The sequence below is a fragment of the Mesoplodon densirostris genome, chromosome 10 (assembly GCF_025265405.1).
Source record: "Mesoplodon densirostris isolate mMesDen1 chromosome 10, mMesDen1 primary haplotype, whole genome shotgun sequence".
NCBI classification, from domain to species: Eukaryota; Metazoa; Chordata; class Mammalia; order Artiodactyla; family Ziphiidae; genus Mesoplodon; species Mesoplodon densirostris.
The window spans coordinates 77,323,324-77,341,828 of record NC_082670.1 but is presented as its reverse complement, the minus strand read 5'-3'; the positions used below and the strand labels follow the sequence as shown (position 1 = coordinate 77,341,828).

The window sequence follows — 18,505 nt, the reverse complement described above, 5'->3', positions numbered from 1 at the left end:
GGCTTTCTATCCTGTTCCATTGATCTATCTTTCTGTTTTTGTGCCAGTACCATACTGTCTTGATTACTGTAGCTCTGTAGTATAGTCTGAAGTCAGGGAGCCTGATTCCTCCAGCTCCATTTTTCGTTCTCAAGATTGCTTTGGCTATTCGGGGTCTTTTGTGTTTCCATACAAATTGTGAAATTTTTTGTTCTAGTTCTGTGAAAAATGCCAGTGGTAGTTTGATAGGGATTGCATTGAATCTGTAGATTGCTTTGGGTAGTAGAGTCATTTTCACAATGTTGATTCTTCCAATCCAAGAACATGGTACCTCTCTCCATCTATTTGTATCATCTTTAATTTCTTTCATCAGTGTCTTATAATTTTCTGCATACAGGTCTTTTGTCTCCTTAGGTAGGTTTATTCCTAGATATTTTATTCTTTTTGTTGCAATGGTAAATGGGAGTGTTTCCTTGATTTCACTTTCAGATTTTTCATCATTAGTATATAGGAATGCTAGAGATTTCTGTGCATTAATTTTGTATCCTGCAACTTTACCAAATTCATTGATTAACTCTAGTAGTTTTCTGGTAGCATCTTTAGGATTCTCTATGTATAGTAACATGTCATCTGCAACAGTGACAGCTTTACTTCTTCTTTTCCAATTTGGATTCCTTTTATTTCCTTTTCTTCTCTGATTGCTGTGGCTAAAACTTCCAAAACTAGGTTGAATAAGAGTGGTGAGAGTGGGCAACCTTGTCTTGTTCCTGATCTTAGTGGAAATGGTTTCAGTTTTTCACCATTGAGGACGATGCTGGCTGTGGGTTTGTCATATATGGCCTTTATTATGTTGAGGAAAGTTCCCTCTATGCCTACTTTCTGCAGTGTTTTTATCATAAATGGGTGTTGAATTTTGTCGAAAGCTTTCTCTGCATCTATTGAGATGATCATATGGTTTTTCTCCTTCAATTTGTTAATATGGTGTATCATGTTGATTGATTTGCGTATATTGAAGAATCCTTGCATTCCTGGAATAAACCCCACTTGATCATGGTGTATGATCCTTTTAATGTGCTGTTGGATTCTGCTTGCTAGTATTTTGTTGAGGATTTTTGCATCTATGTTCATCAGTGATATTGGCCTGTAGTTTTCTTTCTTTGTGACATCCTTGTCTGGTTTTGGTATCAAGGTGATGGTGGCCTCGTAGAATGAGTTTGGGAGTGCTCCTCCCTCTGCTATATTTTGGAAGAGTTTCAGAAGGATAGGTGTTAGCTCTTCTCTAAATGTTTGATAGAATTCGCCTGTGAAGCCATCTGGTCCTGGGCTTTTGTTTGTTGGAAGATTTTTTATCACAGTTTCAATTTCAGTGCTTGTGATTGGTCTATTCATATTTTCTATTTCTTCCTGAGTCAGTCTTGGCAGGTTGTGCATTTCTAAGAATTTGTCCATTTCTTCCAGGTTGTCCATTTTATTGGCATAGAGTTGCTTATAGTAATCTCTCATGATCTTTTGTATTTCTGCAGTGTCAGTTGTTACTTCTCCTTTTTCATTTCTAATTCTATTGATTTGAGTCTTCTCCCTTTTTTTCTTGATGAGTCTGGCTAATGGTTTATCAATTTTGTTTATCTTCTCAAAGAACCAGCTTTTAGTTTTATTGATCTTTGCTATCGTTTCCTTCATTTCTTTTTCATTTATTTCTGATCTGATTTTTATGATTTCTTTCCTTCTGCTAACTTTGGGATGTTTTTGTTCTTCTCTAATTGCTTTAGGTGCAAGGTTAGGTTGTTTATTCGAGATGTTTCCAGTTTCTTAAGGTGGGATTGTATTGCTATAAACTTCCCTCTTAGAACTGCTTTTGCTGCATCCCATAGGTTTTGGGTCATCGTGTCTCCATTGTCATTTGTTTCTAGGTATTTTTTAATTTCCTCTTTGATTTCTTCAGTGATCACTTCGTTATTAAGTAGTGTATTGTTTAGCCTCCATGTGTTTGTATTTTTTACAGCTCTTTTCCTGTAATTGATATCTAGTCTCATAGCATTGTGGTCGGAAAAGATACTTGATACAATTTCAATTTTCTTAAATTTACCAAGGCTTGATTTGTGACCCAAGATATGATCTATCCTGGAGAATGTTCCATGAGCACTTGAGAAAAATGTGTATTCTGTTGTTTTTGGATGGAATGTCCTATAAATATCAATTAAGTCCATCTTGTTTAATGTATCATTTAAAGCTTGTGTTTCCTTATTTATTTTCATTTTGGATGATCTGTCCATTGGTGAAAGTGGAGTGTTAAAGTCCCCTACTATTAGTGTGTTACTGTCGATTTCTCCTTTTATGGCTGTTAGTATTTGCCTTATGTATTGAGGTGCTCCTATGTTTGGTGCATAAATATTTACAATTGTTGTATCTTCTTCTTGGATCGATCCCTTGATCATTATGTAGTGTCCTTCTTTGTCTTTTCTAGTAGTCTTTATTTTAAAGTCTATTTTGTCTGATATGAGAATTGCTACTCCAGCTTTCTTTTGGTTTCCATTTGCATGGAATATCTTTTTCCATCCCCTTACTTTCAGTCTGTATGTATCTCTAGGTCTGAAGTGGGTCTCTTGCAGACAGCATATATATGGGTCTTGTTTTTGTATCCATTCAGCCAATCTGTGTCTTTTGGTGGGAGCATTTAGTCCATTTACATTTAAGGTAATTATCGATATGTATGTTCCTGTTCCCATTTTCTTAATTGTTTTGGGTTCGTTATTGTAGGTCTTTTTCTTCTGTTGTGTTTCTTGCCTAGAGAAGTTCCTTTAGCATTTGTTGTAAAGCTGGTTTGGTGGTGTTGAACTCTCTCAGCTTTTGCTTGTCTGTAAACGTTTTAATTTCTCCATCAAATCTGAATGAGATCCTTGCTGGGTAGAGTAATCTTGGTTGCAGGTTTTTCTCCTTCATCACTTTAATTATGTCCTGCCACTCCCTTCTGGCTTGTAGAGTTTATGCTGAGAGATCAGCTGTTATCCTGATGGGGATTCCCTTGTGTGTTATTTGTTGTTTTTGCCTTGCTGCTTTTAATATGATTTCTTTGTGTTTAATTTTTGACAGTTTGACTAATATCTGTCTTGGTGTATTTCTCCTTGGATTTATTCTGTTTGAGACTCTCTGTGCCTCCTGGACTTGATTAACTATTTCCTTTCCCATATTAGGGAAGTTTTCAACTATAATATCTTCAAATATTTTCTCAGTCCCTTTCTTTTTCTCTTCTTCTTCTGGAACCCCTATAATTCGAATGTTGGTGCGTTTAATATTGTCCCAGAGGTCTCTGAGACTGTCCTCTGTTCTTTTCATTCTTTTTTCTTTATTTTGCTCTGCATCAGTTATTTCCACTATTTTATCTTCCACCTCACTTATCCGTTCTTCTGCCTCAGTTATTCTGCTATTGATCCCATCTAGAGTATTTTTTATTTCATGTATTGTGTTTTTAATCGATGCTTGATTCATCTTTAGTTCTTCTAGGTCCTTGTTAACTGTTTCTTGCATTTTGTCTATTCTATTTCCAAGATTTTGGATCTGGGAAATAGAATCTTGGATCATCTTTACCATCATTATTCTGAATTCTTTTTCAGGTAGACTGCCTATTACCTCTTCATTTGTTAGATCTGGTGGGTTTTTATCTTGCTCCTTCTCCTGCTGTGTGTTTTTCTGTCTTCTCATTTTGCTTATGTTACTGTGTTTGGGGTTTCCTTTTTGCAGGCTGCAGGTTCGTAGTTCCCGTTGTTTTTGGTGTCTGTCCCCAGTGGCTAAGGTTGGTTTAGTGGGTTGTGTAGGCTTCCTGGTGGAGGGGACTAGTGCCTGTGTTCTGGTGGATGAGGCTGGATCTTGTCTTTCTGGTGGGCAGGTCCACGTCTGGTGGTGTGTTTTGGGGTGTCTGCGGACTTCTTATGATTTTAGGCCACCTCTCTGCTAATGGGTGGCGTTGTGTTCCTGTCTTGCTAGTTGTTTGGCTTAGGGTGTCCAGCACTGTAGCTTGCTGGTCGTTGAGTGAAGCTGGGTGCTGGTGTTGAGATGGAGATCTCTGGAAGATTTTCGCCGTTTGATATTATGTGGAGCTGGGAGGTCTCTTGTGGACCAGTGTCGTGAAGTTGGCTCTCCCACCTCAAAGGCACAGCACTGACTCCTGGCTCCTCAATTTGGGATGATGTGTTGTCTATTCATGTATTCCACAGATGCAGGGTACATCAAGTTGATTGTGGAGCTTTAATCCGCTGCTTCTGAGGCTGCTGGGAGAGGTTTCCCTTTCTCTTCTTTGTTCTCACAGCTCCTGGGTCTCAGCTTTGGATTTGGCCCCGCCTCTGCGTGTAGGTCGCCGGAGGGCGTCTGTTCTTCGCTCAGACAGGACAGGGTTAAAGGAGCAGCCTCTTCGGGAACTCTGGCTCACTCAGGCCGGGCGGGAGGGAGGGGCACGGAGTGCGGTGCGAGCCTGCAGCGGCAAAGGTCGGCGTGACGTTGCACCAGCCCGAGGCGCGCCGTGCGTTCTCCCAGGGAAGCCGCCCCTGGATCCCGGGACCCCGGCAGTGGCGGGCTGCACAGGCTCCCGGAAGGGCGGTGTGGGCAGTGACCTGCGCTCGCACACAGGCTTCTTGGCGGCGGCAGCAGCAGCCCCAGCGTCCCACGCCCGTCACTGGGCTCCGCGCTTTCAGCCGCGGCTTGCGTCCGTCTGTGAGGCTCCTTTAAGCAGCGCTCTTAATCCCCTCTCCTCGCGCACCAGGAAACCAAGAGGGAAGAAAAAGTCTTTTGCCTCTTCGGCAGCTCCAGAGTTTTCCCGGACTCCCTCCCGGCTAGCTGTGGCACATTAGCCCCCTTCAGGCTGAGTTCTCGCCGCCAGCCCAAGTCCTCTCCCTGCGCTCTGACCGAAGCCCGAGCCTCAGCTCCAGCGCCGCCCGCCCCGGCGGGGGAGCAGACAAGCCTCTCGGGCTGGTGAGTGCCGCTCGGCACCGATCCTCTGTGTGGGGATCTCTCCGCTTTGCCCTACCGAGGTATGTGGGGGGGTTTCTTGCCTTTTGGGAGGTCTGGGGTCTTCTGCCAGCGTTCAGTAGGTGTTCTGTAGGAGTTGTTCCACGTGTAGCTGTATTTCTGGTGTATCCATGGGGTGGAAGGTGATCTCCGCGTCTTACTCTTCCGCCATCTTACCCGGAAGTCCGAGTCATTGCATTATTGATTGGTGAATAAAGTTGATCTTCTTGCTCTTTCTCAGAGATTCATTTTATAGAACTAAGAAATAAAACCAAATCAGGATGGATGAGAATTAGGAGACAACAACTAAAAAAAGCCTGAGTGTCAAAACAAGTACCCAAAAATATATCAGGAGACTTAAACACATCTGGGCTGGGGGGTTTGGGAGTGACTCAGTAGAACAGGAAGGAATCAGAAGACTTAGGAGGACTTGTTAACCATGGGAACTCGCCTTTGCTTTACCTTGTCAACTGAGCCTTTTCATTTGTGAAATCGACATCACTCTATGTGCTTCAGCTTTAGGGGTGAAATTGTTCCAGGAAACCACCCCTGCTCTTTGTAAATTTGGTGGAAGAGACTAATTCCAAAATAAAGGGTTGGGCCTAGGTTGCTAATTAAAATTTACTGTTAAGAAGCAGATGTATAGGGATAAAGAAATTATTGTTACCTTTTGATGTTCTCTGGAGTTCCTATTTGGTTTGATGTTATGTGGAATTATGCATAATACCTCTTGTCTGTTGTGACCTTGGAGTAAGAAACATCAACCTGTTTCCTCACTTCTTAGATACACAGCCTGCTGACGATTGACTTGTGTTCCTTTTGACATTCTAGCTTCTTTGTTGAGTGTTTGAAAAAATAAATACAGAATTATATTTATTTCTTGTCCTAGAGGGTCAAAACTCCAAACAGTCACTAGTTTGATCTTCTGTATTTCTTGAAAGACTCATTTCTGAGTCTTTTGGGTCAGTTTCACGTCCCTGCCCTTAAAGCAGATTGTAGTTCCCGTAAGCATCTTCCCCTCAAACTGTGTTAGGTCTGAGATGAAGAAAACTCTGAGAAAGTCTCTTCTAGTGGGTAAACTTCCCATAGACAGAAGCTGTCTGTCTTAATCACTGCTTTATCCCCAACTTTCAAGACTGGGAATTAAGCTGATGCTTAAATTATAATTATTACATGAATAAAGTTGAGTGTTCAGTGAAAAGTTTTCAGGTATTCCAAAGGGAAAAGGGGTTCTCTTGCCAAATAAATTGGGGAAAAGCTATCTTATATACTGGATGTTGGAACAGTCACAATACACCTTAGTGTCCTAAAGTCTCTGAGATATCTAGGTGTAAAATCAAAACCCCATTAAGCCTTGTTTATTTGAACATTTAGGAACTGTTGAGAAAGCGGTGGCCTAAAGCAGAGCTGGTGTAGCACACTATTGGTATTTAATAAATACTTCTTAAGGTGTGTTTACTGAATATTCTGTGATCCTGAGTTGGTTAATTCAGAGATTTTTAGTAGCTTCAAGAGAAGATGGTGGATTCTTGGCTATGTTGAGAGAAAAGACTAGAGGCTGTGGAGGAAAAACAGCCAAGGGTGAGGGTGTGAGTGTCAACATTTCTGAGGGGAATTTTGATAGTGGGTATCAAGAGCCTTTAAATTTCAAAATCTTACTTCTAGAACTTAATCCTCGGGAAGTAATAATAGATATATACAAAGCTTTATCAATCAGAATATTAATTATGTTAATTTTATTTTAAAAAGAAATTACCTACGTGTCCCGTAATAGGTGAATGGTTGAGGAAATGGTTAGATAGCCATTCAATGAAACATTAAGTGACTGTTTCAGTTCTTTTGCTATGTAAAAAACAACAACCAAAATCCTCCAAACTCAGGAGGCTTTAAACTACAATTTATTATTTTCCATCACTACGTGGGTGATTGGGTGGTCCTTCATGTTACACATAATGTTGACTGTCACTCATGCAGCTGATTTCAGATGGCAGCTGGGCTGGGCTGGGCTGAGGTCCAAGATGGCTTGTCTTACCAGTCTGGCATCTTAGTGCTGGCTGTTGGCTAGGATACTTCAGTTCTCCTTCTTATGATCTCTCTATCTCCATGTACTATCTCATCTTCCAGGGCCTTTCTGTGTGGTTTCTCTTTCCAGTAGGATAGCTTGAACCTTACATCTCTGGTTTTTAAGAGAACAGAAACAGAAGCTGCTAGGCCTCTTCAAGGCTAGGCCCAGAGCTAGAACAGTGTCACTTCTGTAGCATCTGTTGGTCAAAGCTGTCATGAAGCCAGCCCAGATTCAAGTAGAAGGGAAATAGAATCCATTTCTTAATGGAAGGAGAGACAAATTGTACAGGAAGGGGAGGAATTTTGGTGGCCATCTTTGGAGACTTATGATGGCCATTAGAAATCATGTTCTATCAAAATATCTTATGGCATTAATGTTAAGTGGAAAAAGATGTTAAGAATAAAACATTGAGGAAAAAGATAGCACAAGACTTTATATGGAATATAATAAGGATTTTGTCTAAAATTATACATACACACGCAGTTAAAAGGAATTGGAAGCAATGACATCAACTTGTTAGCAGAGGTTGTCTGTGAGTGACAAAATTGAGAGTGTTTTCATTTTCTTCTGTACACATATATGAATTTAAAAATTTTCTGTATCATCTAGTAGTTGTTTTAATCACTTATTGGGCCATTGAGAAAGTCTTGACAAATTTCAAAGATTAGAAGATATATGTATTAAGTTCTATGATCCCAGTGCCATAACATTAGGACTACAAAGTTTTAGCCAAAAACTTCTATCTACTTTGACATTTAAATATATCCTGAATATTCCCTGGGGTAGAAAAAAATTCAAAAGAAAAGCTGTTTACAGAAGAGTTCTATACATAAAACATATGCAGCCAGTGTGTGTAATCTTACATGCATTCATCAGAAAATATGATTGATGATAAATGAACATTTACTGCAAAACGGCAAATGTAACTAAACACAAAGGAAATAGAAATTATTAAGGATAAAGAGATATTGATGAAATGGAAGGCAAACTGTAGTAAAATGTATCAGTAAAACAAAAAAATGTATCTTTAAAACACTAAAAAATAGACAAGAATCTGTCATATTGTCATCAAGAGAAACAGAAAAATACAAACAACATTAGGAATGAGATGGAGACATAACTTGAAGAGATTTTTAAAATTTGAAGGAAAAGTTATACAGAGCAATACCAGGAAGACTGAAAAATCTCGATGGAACAGACTGTTTCTCAAGAAACATTTTAATGATCATTGACAGAAAATAGGCAGCAAATCTGAATAGATCAATAAACATAGTAAAAAGTGAAAAAATAATCAACAACTAAGCCCATTTAATTTTATGGGTATGTTCTACCAAACATTTCAGGAATAGAGAGTCTTTATTATGCTACCTGTTCCAGAACATATGAAAAATGGAAAGCTTCTCAATCCATTCTATGACACTAAACTACCGATACTAAAGCTAGAAAAGGAGAATGCAAATATTTAAAGAAACATTATTTCAAGCTAGTTAATATATCTGTGCATGTTATGTCATGTGTGTGTTGTGTGTGTGTGTATTTCCAGAAGGAGCAAATCCACTTTAGTTTGTTGGTTGTTGCAATTCTCCAAAGCCTTGGCCAGCTGGGCTGGTAATATCACTGCAGATTAAATCTGTGTGGGTGTAAATTTTACTGAATTCGGATTGGGACTTCAAACCTGGCTAGGGACCTCAGAAATGTCTGCTTCTAGACACAAGAGAAGAGAGAGAAGGACAAGTTAGATTTTATCACTTCTTGAAAGATACATCTGTAAATGGTGGCTTAGCTAGGACCTAGATTCTAAACATAGCAAAAATAACAATTTAACTATTGGAATTATAGAAGGAAAAAAATATTTTCTTAAGTTGATAGTGATGAACAGGTACATTAAGAGAAAAGGTCTCAGAAGATAACCTAACTTTACACCTCAAGGAACTAGAAAAAGAACAAAGTAATCCCCAAATTAGCAGGAGGAAGAAAATAACAAAGATCAGAGTAGAAATAAATAAAGACTAAAAAGACAATGGCAAAGATATTTATTATAGAAAATTTAGAACATGCAAATAAACAAAAGGAAGAAAATGAAAACCATTTTGAACCCCATCACTGTTAACATTTTGATGTGTGTTGTTCCAGTCTTCTCTGTAAGCTAGTGTGTATGTATATGTGTTTTACAATGTGAATTGACCATAAAAATGTTTTTGAGTCTACTTTTTCCCCCCACTACTAGTATGTCTTGAGCATCTTTCCATCTCATGATTAATATTCGTTACATGTTACATATGTAATATGTATTACATAACATTAAATATTCATGTAATGGTCACATTATTCCACTTTCTGTCTGTCTGTCTCATCATTTTTGTAAATGAATTCCTATTGTTGGAACCGTTGACTCACTTTTTTTAGAGAACAGATTATTCATGCAAAAAATTTTAGATACAAAATGATTTTTGTATATTTTCAAGGAAAACAAAATTAAGATTTGAGAAACATAAACGTTTGAAACTAAGTTCCTTAGTTAAGAACAGGTGTATAATTCTTTGGAGGGACTTTTTAGGAGAAAGCTGTATGCAGAATATTTCTTCATACTATATAGAGGACTCTCTAGGGCATAAATGACAGATACCCTAACTCGAATTGAACGTAGCAAAAAAGAAAATTTATGGGTGAATGTATCAGTTTTCTGTTGCCTCAGTAATGCTGCAAAACAACCAACCACAAAACATCAGTGACATACTCAGAAGTATTTATTTAGTCTATGAGTGTATGGGGCTCACTGGATCTCAGCTGGACTTACTCATGCATCTGTGGTCAGCTGCTTGTTTGCTAGGCAGCTCTGCTGATTTTGGCTGGGCTTACTCAAATGTCTTGGGATTGGCTGGCTATTGGCTAGGATACCTTGACTCTTATTTTATGTTTCTCATCTTTCAGCAGGCTAGACTAGGCATGTTCTGATTGCCATGGCAGAGGAAAATGAACAAGAGGGTAAACACACAAGTGCTATTTCAGGCCTCTGCTTGCTTCCCATTTGCTATCACATTATTGGCCAAAGCAAGTCACATGACCGAACCCAGAGTCAGATTGGGAGGGCACAGCCAAGGACCCAGATACAGGAAGGGGTAAAGAATTGAGACCGTTAATGTAGTCAGTCTACCTGGCATATGTAGCTAAAATGGCCTAGGGATAGATGTAGCGTCAGTAACTGCTGGATCCAGGGTTTCAAGTGATGTCACCCAGTTTGATTTCACACTATTCAAAGTTTGGCTCTGCTTTCCTTTGCGTTAGCTTCATTATCAGGGAAGCACTTTCCACATGGTAGTACTCAGAAGCTCTATCTTGAAAGCAAGTAATTCTAGCTAAAAAAGAGCTTATCTTTCCCTATTATTCCAGCTAAAGTCATGATAGGGAGTGTTTTTGGACCAATGTGGGTCACGTGCCCATCCGTAAACCAGCTATCATGTCTGGTGGATGGAATATGATGATTGGCCAGGACTGGGTCATGTTCTAACCACTGGCACCCTCCAGGATAGAATGGGGGGGAGTCAGCCTCACCTAAACCTAATGAACTGTGGGTAGAGAGTTGGGAACAATTTCTCTAAGAGAAATAGAGAGTATTACCAGAAAGGTGGGGTGGGGTGGGAGAGCTGAGGGAGAATGAATGATAGGCAGGTAAAAAAAGATGTATAATGCTATTAATGCACTTATTGATACTACCAACAAAAACTATTTATTGAGTATTCTGTGCTAGGTACCAAACTGGGTGTTTTAAAAGCATCATCTTTCCTATTTCTCACAATACTGAGTAAGGTGATTTTACCCACATTTTATTGATTAGAGAAGGGAAGCATGTAATAGTTAAAAAATTTGCCTAAGGTCACTCATCTTGTCACTGTTAGAATGGATATTTGAACCTCGATTGGCCCCTCTCCAAAATCTGTGGTCTTAGCGTTTAAAAGCTGAAGAAAAAGAAAGAACACTAAACATACCCTAAGAGGAAGAGCAGGAGGCCATGATGCACCCCATTAAGGCCATTTAGATCCTAACACTGAAGGGATAATCACAATCCTGTAGCCCTAGCTACGTAAATCTGCACCAAAGTACTTGAGTAACCATGACAGGGAGCTTTTCTCTAGGTGTTGTGGGACCAGGAACTCTGACATGGGGGACTGTTTCCCTGTGCCATTTCTGTACAGTTGTAGAGTAGTTAATATGAATATTTATGTCAACCAAACTGGAAAAAAATTCTCAAAACACTAGCCTGAAAGATGTGTGTGAAGGGGGAAAGAGACAGGACTGCCACGTTCCTTGGTGATAGCATTTATGATCTGGCTATATGTATAGGAGGCTTGTTGTTTGAGCCACCTGTTTCTTCTAGCTCCAAGATGGCCAATAGGTTCCGACTCATGTGTCAATACCATTTGGTTGGTAAACCATCTAGAGTGTTGCGTTGAGAAGAGTTCTGGATTTTGTGGGAAAGAGAACTGTGATGGATTAGTATTGTCTGTAATGGTTACAGGAGAGGGAGGTAACAGCCTGCTTGACTATTATTTGACATCCTAAGAGGCAACAACTTCTCAGAGTCACTGTCAAGCCACTTGTTTATGGGGGTCATGTCCCTAGGATGGAGTATTTTATAGCTAGGGTCTCTATGATAAGGAATCCTATGGTGAATTTTTCTGGAGGTCCCTCCCAACTGTCACTTAGCACAGACTGAAATGCAGAGCTTCATTTTCTTAAGGAAAAATGAGCTTCTTTTTTGCTCTGAGAACTTTTCACCTTGCTTGGGAGCAGGGTGGGGAGGAGTTTACAAAATGTTTACATGTAGTAAGTAAAGTTTGGGGTCACTATTATTTTTAAATAAGCATGGGTGTGACTCTATCATTATCATCAATCTATCATCTATATATATATTTTAAAAATATAATGTAATTAACATTCAGAGTTCTAAAGAAATTTGTTTTTGATTATCTTTTTTTCTCATTTTTCAGACCTCTGATTGGATGCATTTTCTGGTACAGACTATGAAAAGAATGCAGTGAAAATTCTGGCCAACAGTGGAAATATTGGCTTAATCTCCAACTTAGTATAGCATTCCTTCTTTTCTGTAGCACCTCATAATAGAAGAAAAATGTATGGAAGTGCAAGAACAATCACCAATCTGGAAGGTAGTCCTTCCAGATCTCCTCGTTTGCCAAGGTCTCCTCGTTTGGGCCACCGAAGAACAAGTAGTGGGGGAGGTGGAGGAACAGGCAAGACTCTGTCCATGGAGAATATCCAGTCCCTTAATGCAGCCTATGCTACATCTGGACCCATGTATCTGAGTGATCATGAGGGGGTGGCTTCAACAACTTACCCAAAGGGCACCATGACTCTGGGAAGGGCCACAAATCGAGCTGTATATGGAGGCCGAGTCACAGCTATGGGGAGTAGTCCCAATATTGCCTCTGCTGGACTTTCCCACACAGATGTCCTTTCATACACGGATCAACATGGCGGTCTGACCAGCTCATCCCATCATCACCACCACCAGGTCCCCTCCATGTTGAGGCAGGTAAGGGATAGCACAATGTTAGACCTTCAAGCCCAGCTCAAGGAACTTCAGAGAGAGAATGACCTCCTCCGGAAAGAGCTAGACATCAAGGACAGCAAGTTGGGGTCTTCCATGAACAGTATTAAGACTTTCTGGAGTCCAGAGCTCAAGAAGGAGAGAGTCTTGAGGAAAGAAGAGGCAGCCCGGATGTCTGTCCTCAAGGAGCAGATGAGGGTTTCCCATGAAGAAAATCAGGTAGGTTACGACTCATCTCAGTGTTTTTCAGCCTTGGCTTCTCACAGAGTAACTGATGCTTTGCAGATGGTACCACGGCCTGTGCAGAAGAAAGTTTGGCATCATCAAGATAGCTATGGCTTAGTATGTGTTTGACTTGGAGACTACCAGAGGGCATAGGAAATATAAGGTTACAGCTTGTGATCTCCTTGTTTTCCAATAACCTTTTCACATTGTTGCAGAAGAGGGGGGATCACTCCTCATTGGCTAACTTTATACTTGGTTATTTTTGTTTTCTTTTTCAGTAGTCACAAGAGCAGCTCAGATGTACTTGCTTCTGAATAGAAGAGGAAAACGTTGATTTTTGCAAGAGTAGACACTTTAACAGCAACATTTAGAGGGCCACATTTGACTGGTGAATTGGGGTTTTTTTTTTAATGCACCAGCAACATTTCCTTCTAGAATGAGGGAAGTTGGTTCACTAAATAGCAAACTGAACAATATTAAATGGGATTGGATAGGATGGGTTTGATGTCATGTTAGAGAAACACAATAAATTTTAACCTGGTCTTTCTACCTTTATTCATTCAATATTAATTAAGCACCTACTATGTGCTTACTCTTTTTTGATCCATCTTCCGTGTCATAGCAAGATTAGTTTTCCCATTGTCTACCTGCAGTTATGCCATTCCCCTGCTTTAAAGCTCTCAATAATTACTCAGTCTCCAGAATGTACCTCTGGCTGAGCCTACAGCACCTTCTACTGGAATGCCTGAGCCAGCCTTTCCAGTCTTATCTCATACCACCTCCTTCCACATCTTCTGTGCTACCTGCACTACCACTTGGTAACTCTTGCACATACTCAGTTTCCTACCTCCTTTCCCTTCTGTTCCTTTCCATTCGTGGCCTTCTCAGCATCCCCTCTCCCTGCCTCTTTTTGTTCAGTCCCAGCTAGTCTTCATTTTCAAATCCTACCTATACTGTGAGGCTCATTTATATGCTGCTGTTCATAGGGGCTTTGGAGTAAGACATGCCTGGGTTTATATCCCAGCTTCACCTCTTATTAGCAGTGAGATAAATGCTAAGAGATGGGGAGTAGAAGCTGTTGTGCCATTTGGCTGGAAAAAATTCCCAGATGTCATTTAACTTTCTGTAGAAGCTGGAGGTAATTTTAACTTGGCTGAACTAGTCATTCTCTGATAGTTGGTCCTGATGCTGTCCTAAGGAAGCTGTCTGCCTTTCTTGGGGTCATCTCCTGGCTTCTATCTGTTTCCCTGGCTGCCACCCCTTTGGAGTCCAAGTGTTTGTAGAAGCATGTCTGATCTGTATGAGAATCTGCTCTTCGTTTTCCTTCTATGTGTGGAAAGCAGTCACCTTATCCCTTTGATTATCTGACAGAGTCTTTGCTGGTTTTCAGATGTGGAAATATGATTTTTGGTTGAAACAGAAAGCTTTGTTCTTCATTCCTAAGTCAAATCAATGCCCCTCACTATCATTTCTGCTTTTTTCTGACTTTGCTGGTTTATGAAGTCCTGTTATTGCTATGTGCATTTCCCCAGTTCTGTACTGGTTTTCTTCCTTTTTTAGTTGTTTTGGAAAATGGTTAAAGCAGTTTAGGAATGATGCAAGTAGTGACAAAAAGTTTGGAAGCCATTTTTAAAACTGTCAGCTCCAAAATTACTTGTTTCTTATGGTTTTATCATTAAAAAATTTTTGAGCACAGATCCCTACCTATACATGTATATTTATTTATAAATTACACAATGTGCTACTGTGCCGATATATTATGTTTCTTCTTTGACATTCACAAAGAATTAATATGGAAAAGAAAAAATAAAATAAATACTTTATTGAGGTACATTTTAATGACACACAAAACCTTTCTGCTCTGACTAAAAACATTTTAAGACCCTTGTCTATTTTGTAAGACATAGTTCAGTTTAAAGCGGGCAATATCCACAATTCCACTTAGCTGTCCCATGTTACCTTAGCCAGAAGCAAGTGAATATTTGAGGGAACCTCTTCCTTGTTCTGGAACCTACTATGATCACAGGCTACCTTGGTTACTGTGGGTGACATATGACTATGCAACATATGACCCAGTGAAAGCCCTAGTCTTAATCTGTATATTAAATATAAGTAAACTATAATTATTTTCTTTTTTAGGTTAAAAATATAAAAGGAGGAAGAGGCATGGAGATTTTGAAAAGTCAATTTACTTGCAATATGAGGTAGTATTACAAAGTAAAGAATATAAAAATTGACAAAAAGCAAGTTATTTAAAAAAACTGAAGTGCCCCCCCCCCCACCAGAAGTTTATCAGGATCCCTTTCAGGGGTATATGAATACCTGTTGGTCAGAATAGGGTAGATCCTGCTGCAGTAATCAACAGACCTCAAATCTCAGTGGCTTAACCCATCAGAGATTTATTTCTTATTCACCTAAAGTTATGAAGCGGGTCAAGTGACTTGACAGGGCAGCTCTCCTCCAGGCAGTGACTCAGGATCCAGGCTTTCCGCATCTTGGCACGTGGCTTCAAGAGTTGCTACAGCAGAGGAAGAGAGTTCCTGTGGTGGCACATTGGCTTCTCAGTTCCTTGGACTGGAAGTGACACAAATGCAAGGGGGTGTGAGGTATAGTCCTCTCTTCTTTCCAGGAAGGAGAGGAGAGTCAGATATGAAGGAGTGCTAAAAATTTCTACCAGTGGAGTTTTTATATTTGTCAGAAAGTGGAGCGAGATGAAATAAAGTTTGGGGAAGAATCCAGAGTTCTGCCGTTGCTGCTGTTTCTGTTATTACTGCTACTGCAATCAGTAGACATCAGTTGGGGGCTTACTATGTACTAGGCATTGTGCTTAGAGCTTTGTGTACATCATCTTATTTAGTGTTTGCATCAGTCATCTGAGGTAGGTGCTAGATTTTTTCTCATTTTACAGATTAAAAATAAATGTAGAGAGAATAAGCAGCTTGCCCAAGTTCACACAGCTGGTAAGTGACAGAGCTGGACTTTAAGGCTTTGGTCTATTTTATGCCAACACGTAAGATCTTAACTTTATGCTTACTACCTCCTTATAGGATCACTGAGCTATGAATAGAATCTTAGTATGATAGGAACATCACACTTCATATGTTAGGTGAAAAACATGACTAGTTTTGATAGAATGATTAAGAATATAATTTAGTTTAATTAGGACTTTTGTTCTTAATTAGGAATTTATTTCTTAAACTTTTCTGTATGGAAGAAAGGAATGTAAAAGAGAGAAACAACACTTGATTGTGGTTTCTTAACAACCACAACAACAAATGTAGTTCTACCAGCGGGTATTTGGATAATCAGAATTTCACTAACTAAATTCAGGTGATCTAAAATGATTTGAATTGTGCTATGTGAATAGAAATGGGAAGCAGGTCCATTATAGTGTGGAGGTGAGGATATTTGAATGCTCTTGTATATGAAATTCATAGTTCTGTGAATTTAATGATCACAGGCACAGACCTTTCACCCTTATGTGCAGTGTTACAGAGGTCTCCCATTCATCAATTCCTTTGCAGTATATTTTGAAGTCCTTGTGGTTCTGTCAGAGGAAGCTGAACCCAACTCCAGATCTAAGGGAGGATGTTGAACACACGCCCTGTGTTAAAGGAAGTACAGACCTTAGAGCCAATGGGTAGGTGGCTATGACCAAACTTCTTATGTGTGAAGGGTAGACGCCCAGGTTCCTGGATGGATATTCCACCCCAGACCCCCTTCCCATTCACACTTCCTAGGTTCTTTCCAAGGCCCTACTTCTCAGCCACAAAGATCTGCATGTATAGAAATACATTTGGGATACTAAGAGTTGCAGTACTGATGTGTGGAATTTTTGGTTTGTTTGTAGAAACCAGAGTGCATGGATGCAGAGTTATCTGTATGCCAGCACTTGTGCTTTTTGCTTCACGATGTATTTTCTTGATGGAGGAAGAGTGGGGTGGAGTCTCGTGCTCTCAATGTCACACCTGTAGACTGATTTGGGGAGAGATGAGGAGAAAAGATTTAGAATAGATGTTAGGCTGCCACTTGAGGTAGTCCCCTTTTTATTTTTAATGGCCTGTGGGGTTAGAGTGGATGTTGGGGGCAAGAAAATGCAACTGTATATGGAGAAGTTAGGTGACCCGTTTTTCTCTAAAAGATGATATGGTGGTCTTTTCTTTACAACTCCATTCTATTTACCCATACAATGAAGATCAGAGAGAGAAAACATGGTAGAAAATACATTTTCAGAAACTTCATACGGACTTATATCTTGCAGTTTTGTGCATATAGGTTATTAACTTTTCATATCCCTGGATTTTTAATGCAATTATTAACTTTGTATATTTTAAATTATTATTATTTATTTCTTTATATTTGGCTGCGTTGGGTCTGCGTTGTTGCGTGCAGGCTTTCTCTAGTTGCGGCGAGCGGGGGCTACTGTTCGTTGTGGTGCATGGGCTTCTCATTGCGGTGGCTTCTCATTGCGGAGCATGGGCTCTAGGTGCACGGGCTTCAGCAGTTGTGGTACATGGGCTCAGTAGTTGCGGCTCACTGGCTCTAGAGCAGAGGCTCAGTAGTTGTGGTGCATGGGCTTCGTTGTTCCGTGGCATGTGGGATCTTCCTGGACCAGGGCTTGAACCCGTGTCCCCTGCATTGGCAGGTGGATTCTTAACCACTGTTCCACGAGGGAAGTCCCAAACTTTGTATTTTTATTGGATTATTTTTTCCAAATTAGGCGTACATAAAGCAGTTTTTAGACATTTTCCTAATTCATGTATGGCTAGTCAAGGATCTGCATGAATATAAATAGCATCATACTCTGGAAGATTGTACTAGATCTAATATTTACCCATCTCGTGTGTGCAGAAGTGGGACAAGGTCACTGGGAAATGTAACCTAAGAAGTGTAAGTAAACCTGTCTGGGGAATGTTATGGCTTTTAAGCAATGGTTATGTGGTAATTTCTATTTCTGGCTTAACACAATAGAAAATAATCTACTCTAAATCAATATTAATAAGGGTTTTTGATGAGTTTTAGAGCTAGTTTCACATATGATTTATTGATTCTCATTTTGAGCCTGTAACTTGAAAAGGTCGAGGTGGATCACATTTCCGTGTTTCCTTTATTATTATTTTTTCTTTTATTATATAACTGCAGGGCCATTTCAACAGAGGTCATTCAACTCTGTTCTAAAATATTCATTTCACTGTGAGTGTCCAGATATGAAGAGTTGTACCAGTTGGAAGTGGGTGACAGAATTAATTCTATCTCCTGCTGAGAAGGTGGTGAGGCAGCTGCATTGTGAAGGGGTGTCCACTGACAGTTAAATGCAGCTGCAGTAACCTTGAGTACTGAGTGTTTATGAGATCAAGGGCTTATCCCTGGAGAGTCGGGTCCCATCAGGTTTGTGGGTGGTACTTAAATATATTCACTACTCAGATCTGTCTTATCCCTATATCTTCTTTTGGGCACCATTCCTTCTACTACTCTGAGATCCATGGATCCCTCAAAGCCAGGTTTCCAAAGTGTGTCCAGGGAAATGACACTTTCCAAAGGGGATCTTCTGGTCAAATAAACTTAGGACACAACATACTAGATACTCCTCTTCTAGAAATTCAAACACTATACTTTGGGTTGAATTGTGTCCCCCCTAAAAAAAGATATGTTGGGGTCTTAACCCCCAGTAC

At 39.9% G+C, this 18,505-nt stretch overlaps 1 protein-coding gene across 12 annotated transcripts in view; it reads left to right on the top strand.

Moving 5' to 3' along the window:
- ERC2 (ELKS/RAB6-interacting/CAST family member 2) overlaps nt 1-18,505 on the top strand; it is a 985,114-nt gene that overhangs the window by 25,936 nt on the left and 940,673 nt on the right. For all 12 annotated transcript variants that reach the window (XM_060111325.1, XM_060111324.1, XM_060111322.1 and 9 more), the window contains exon 2: nt 12,031-12,827. In XM_060111325.1, the coding sequence (XP_059967308.1) occupies nt 12,171-12,827 (657 nt within the window). In that variant the 5' untranslated portion in view covers nt 12,031-12,170. The remainder of the gene's footprint in view (nt 1-12,030; nt 12,828-18,505) is intronic.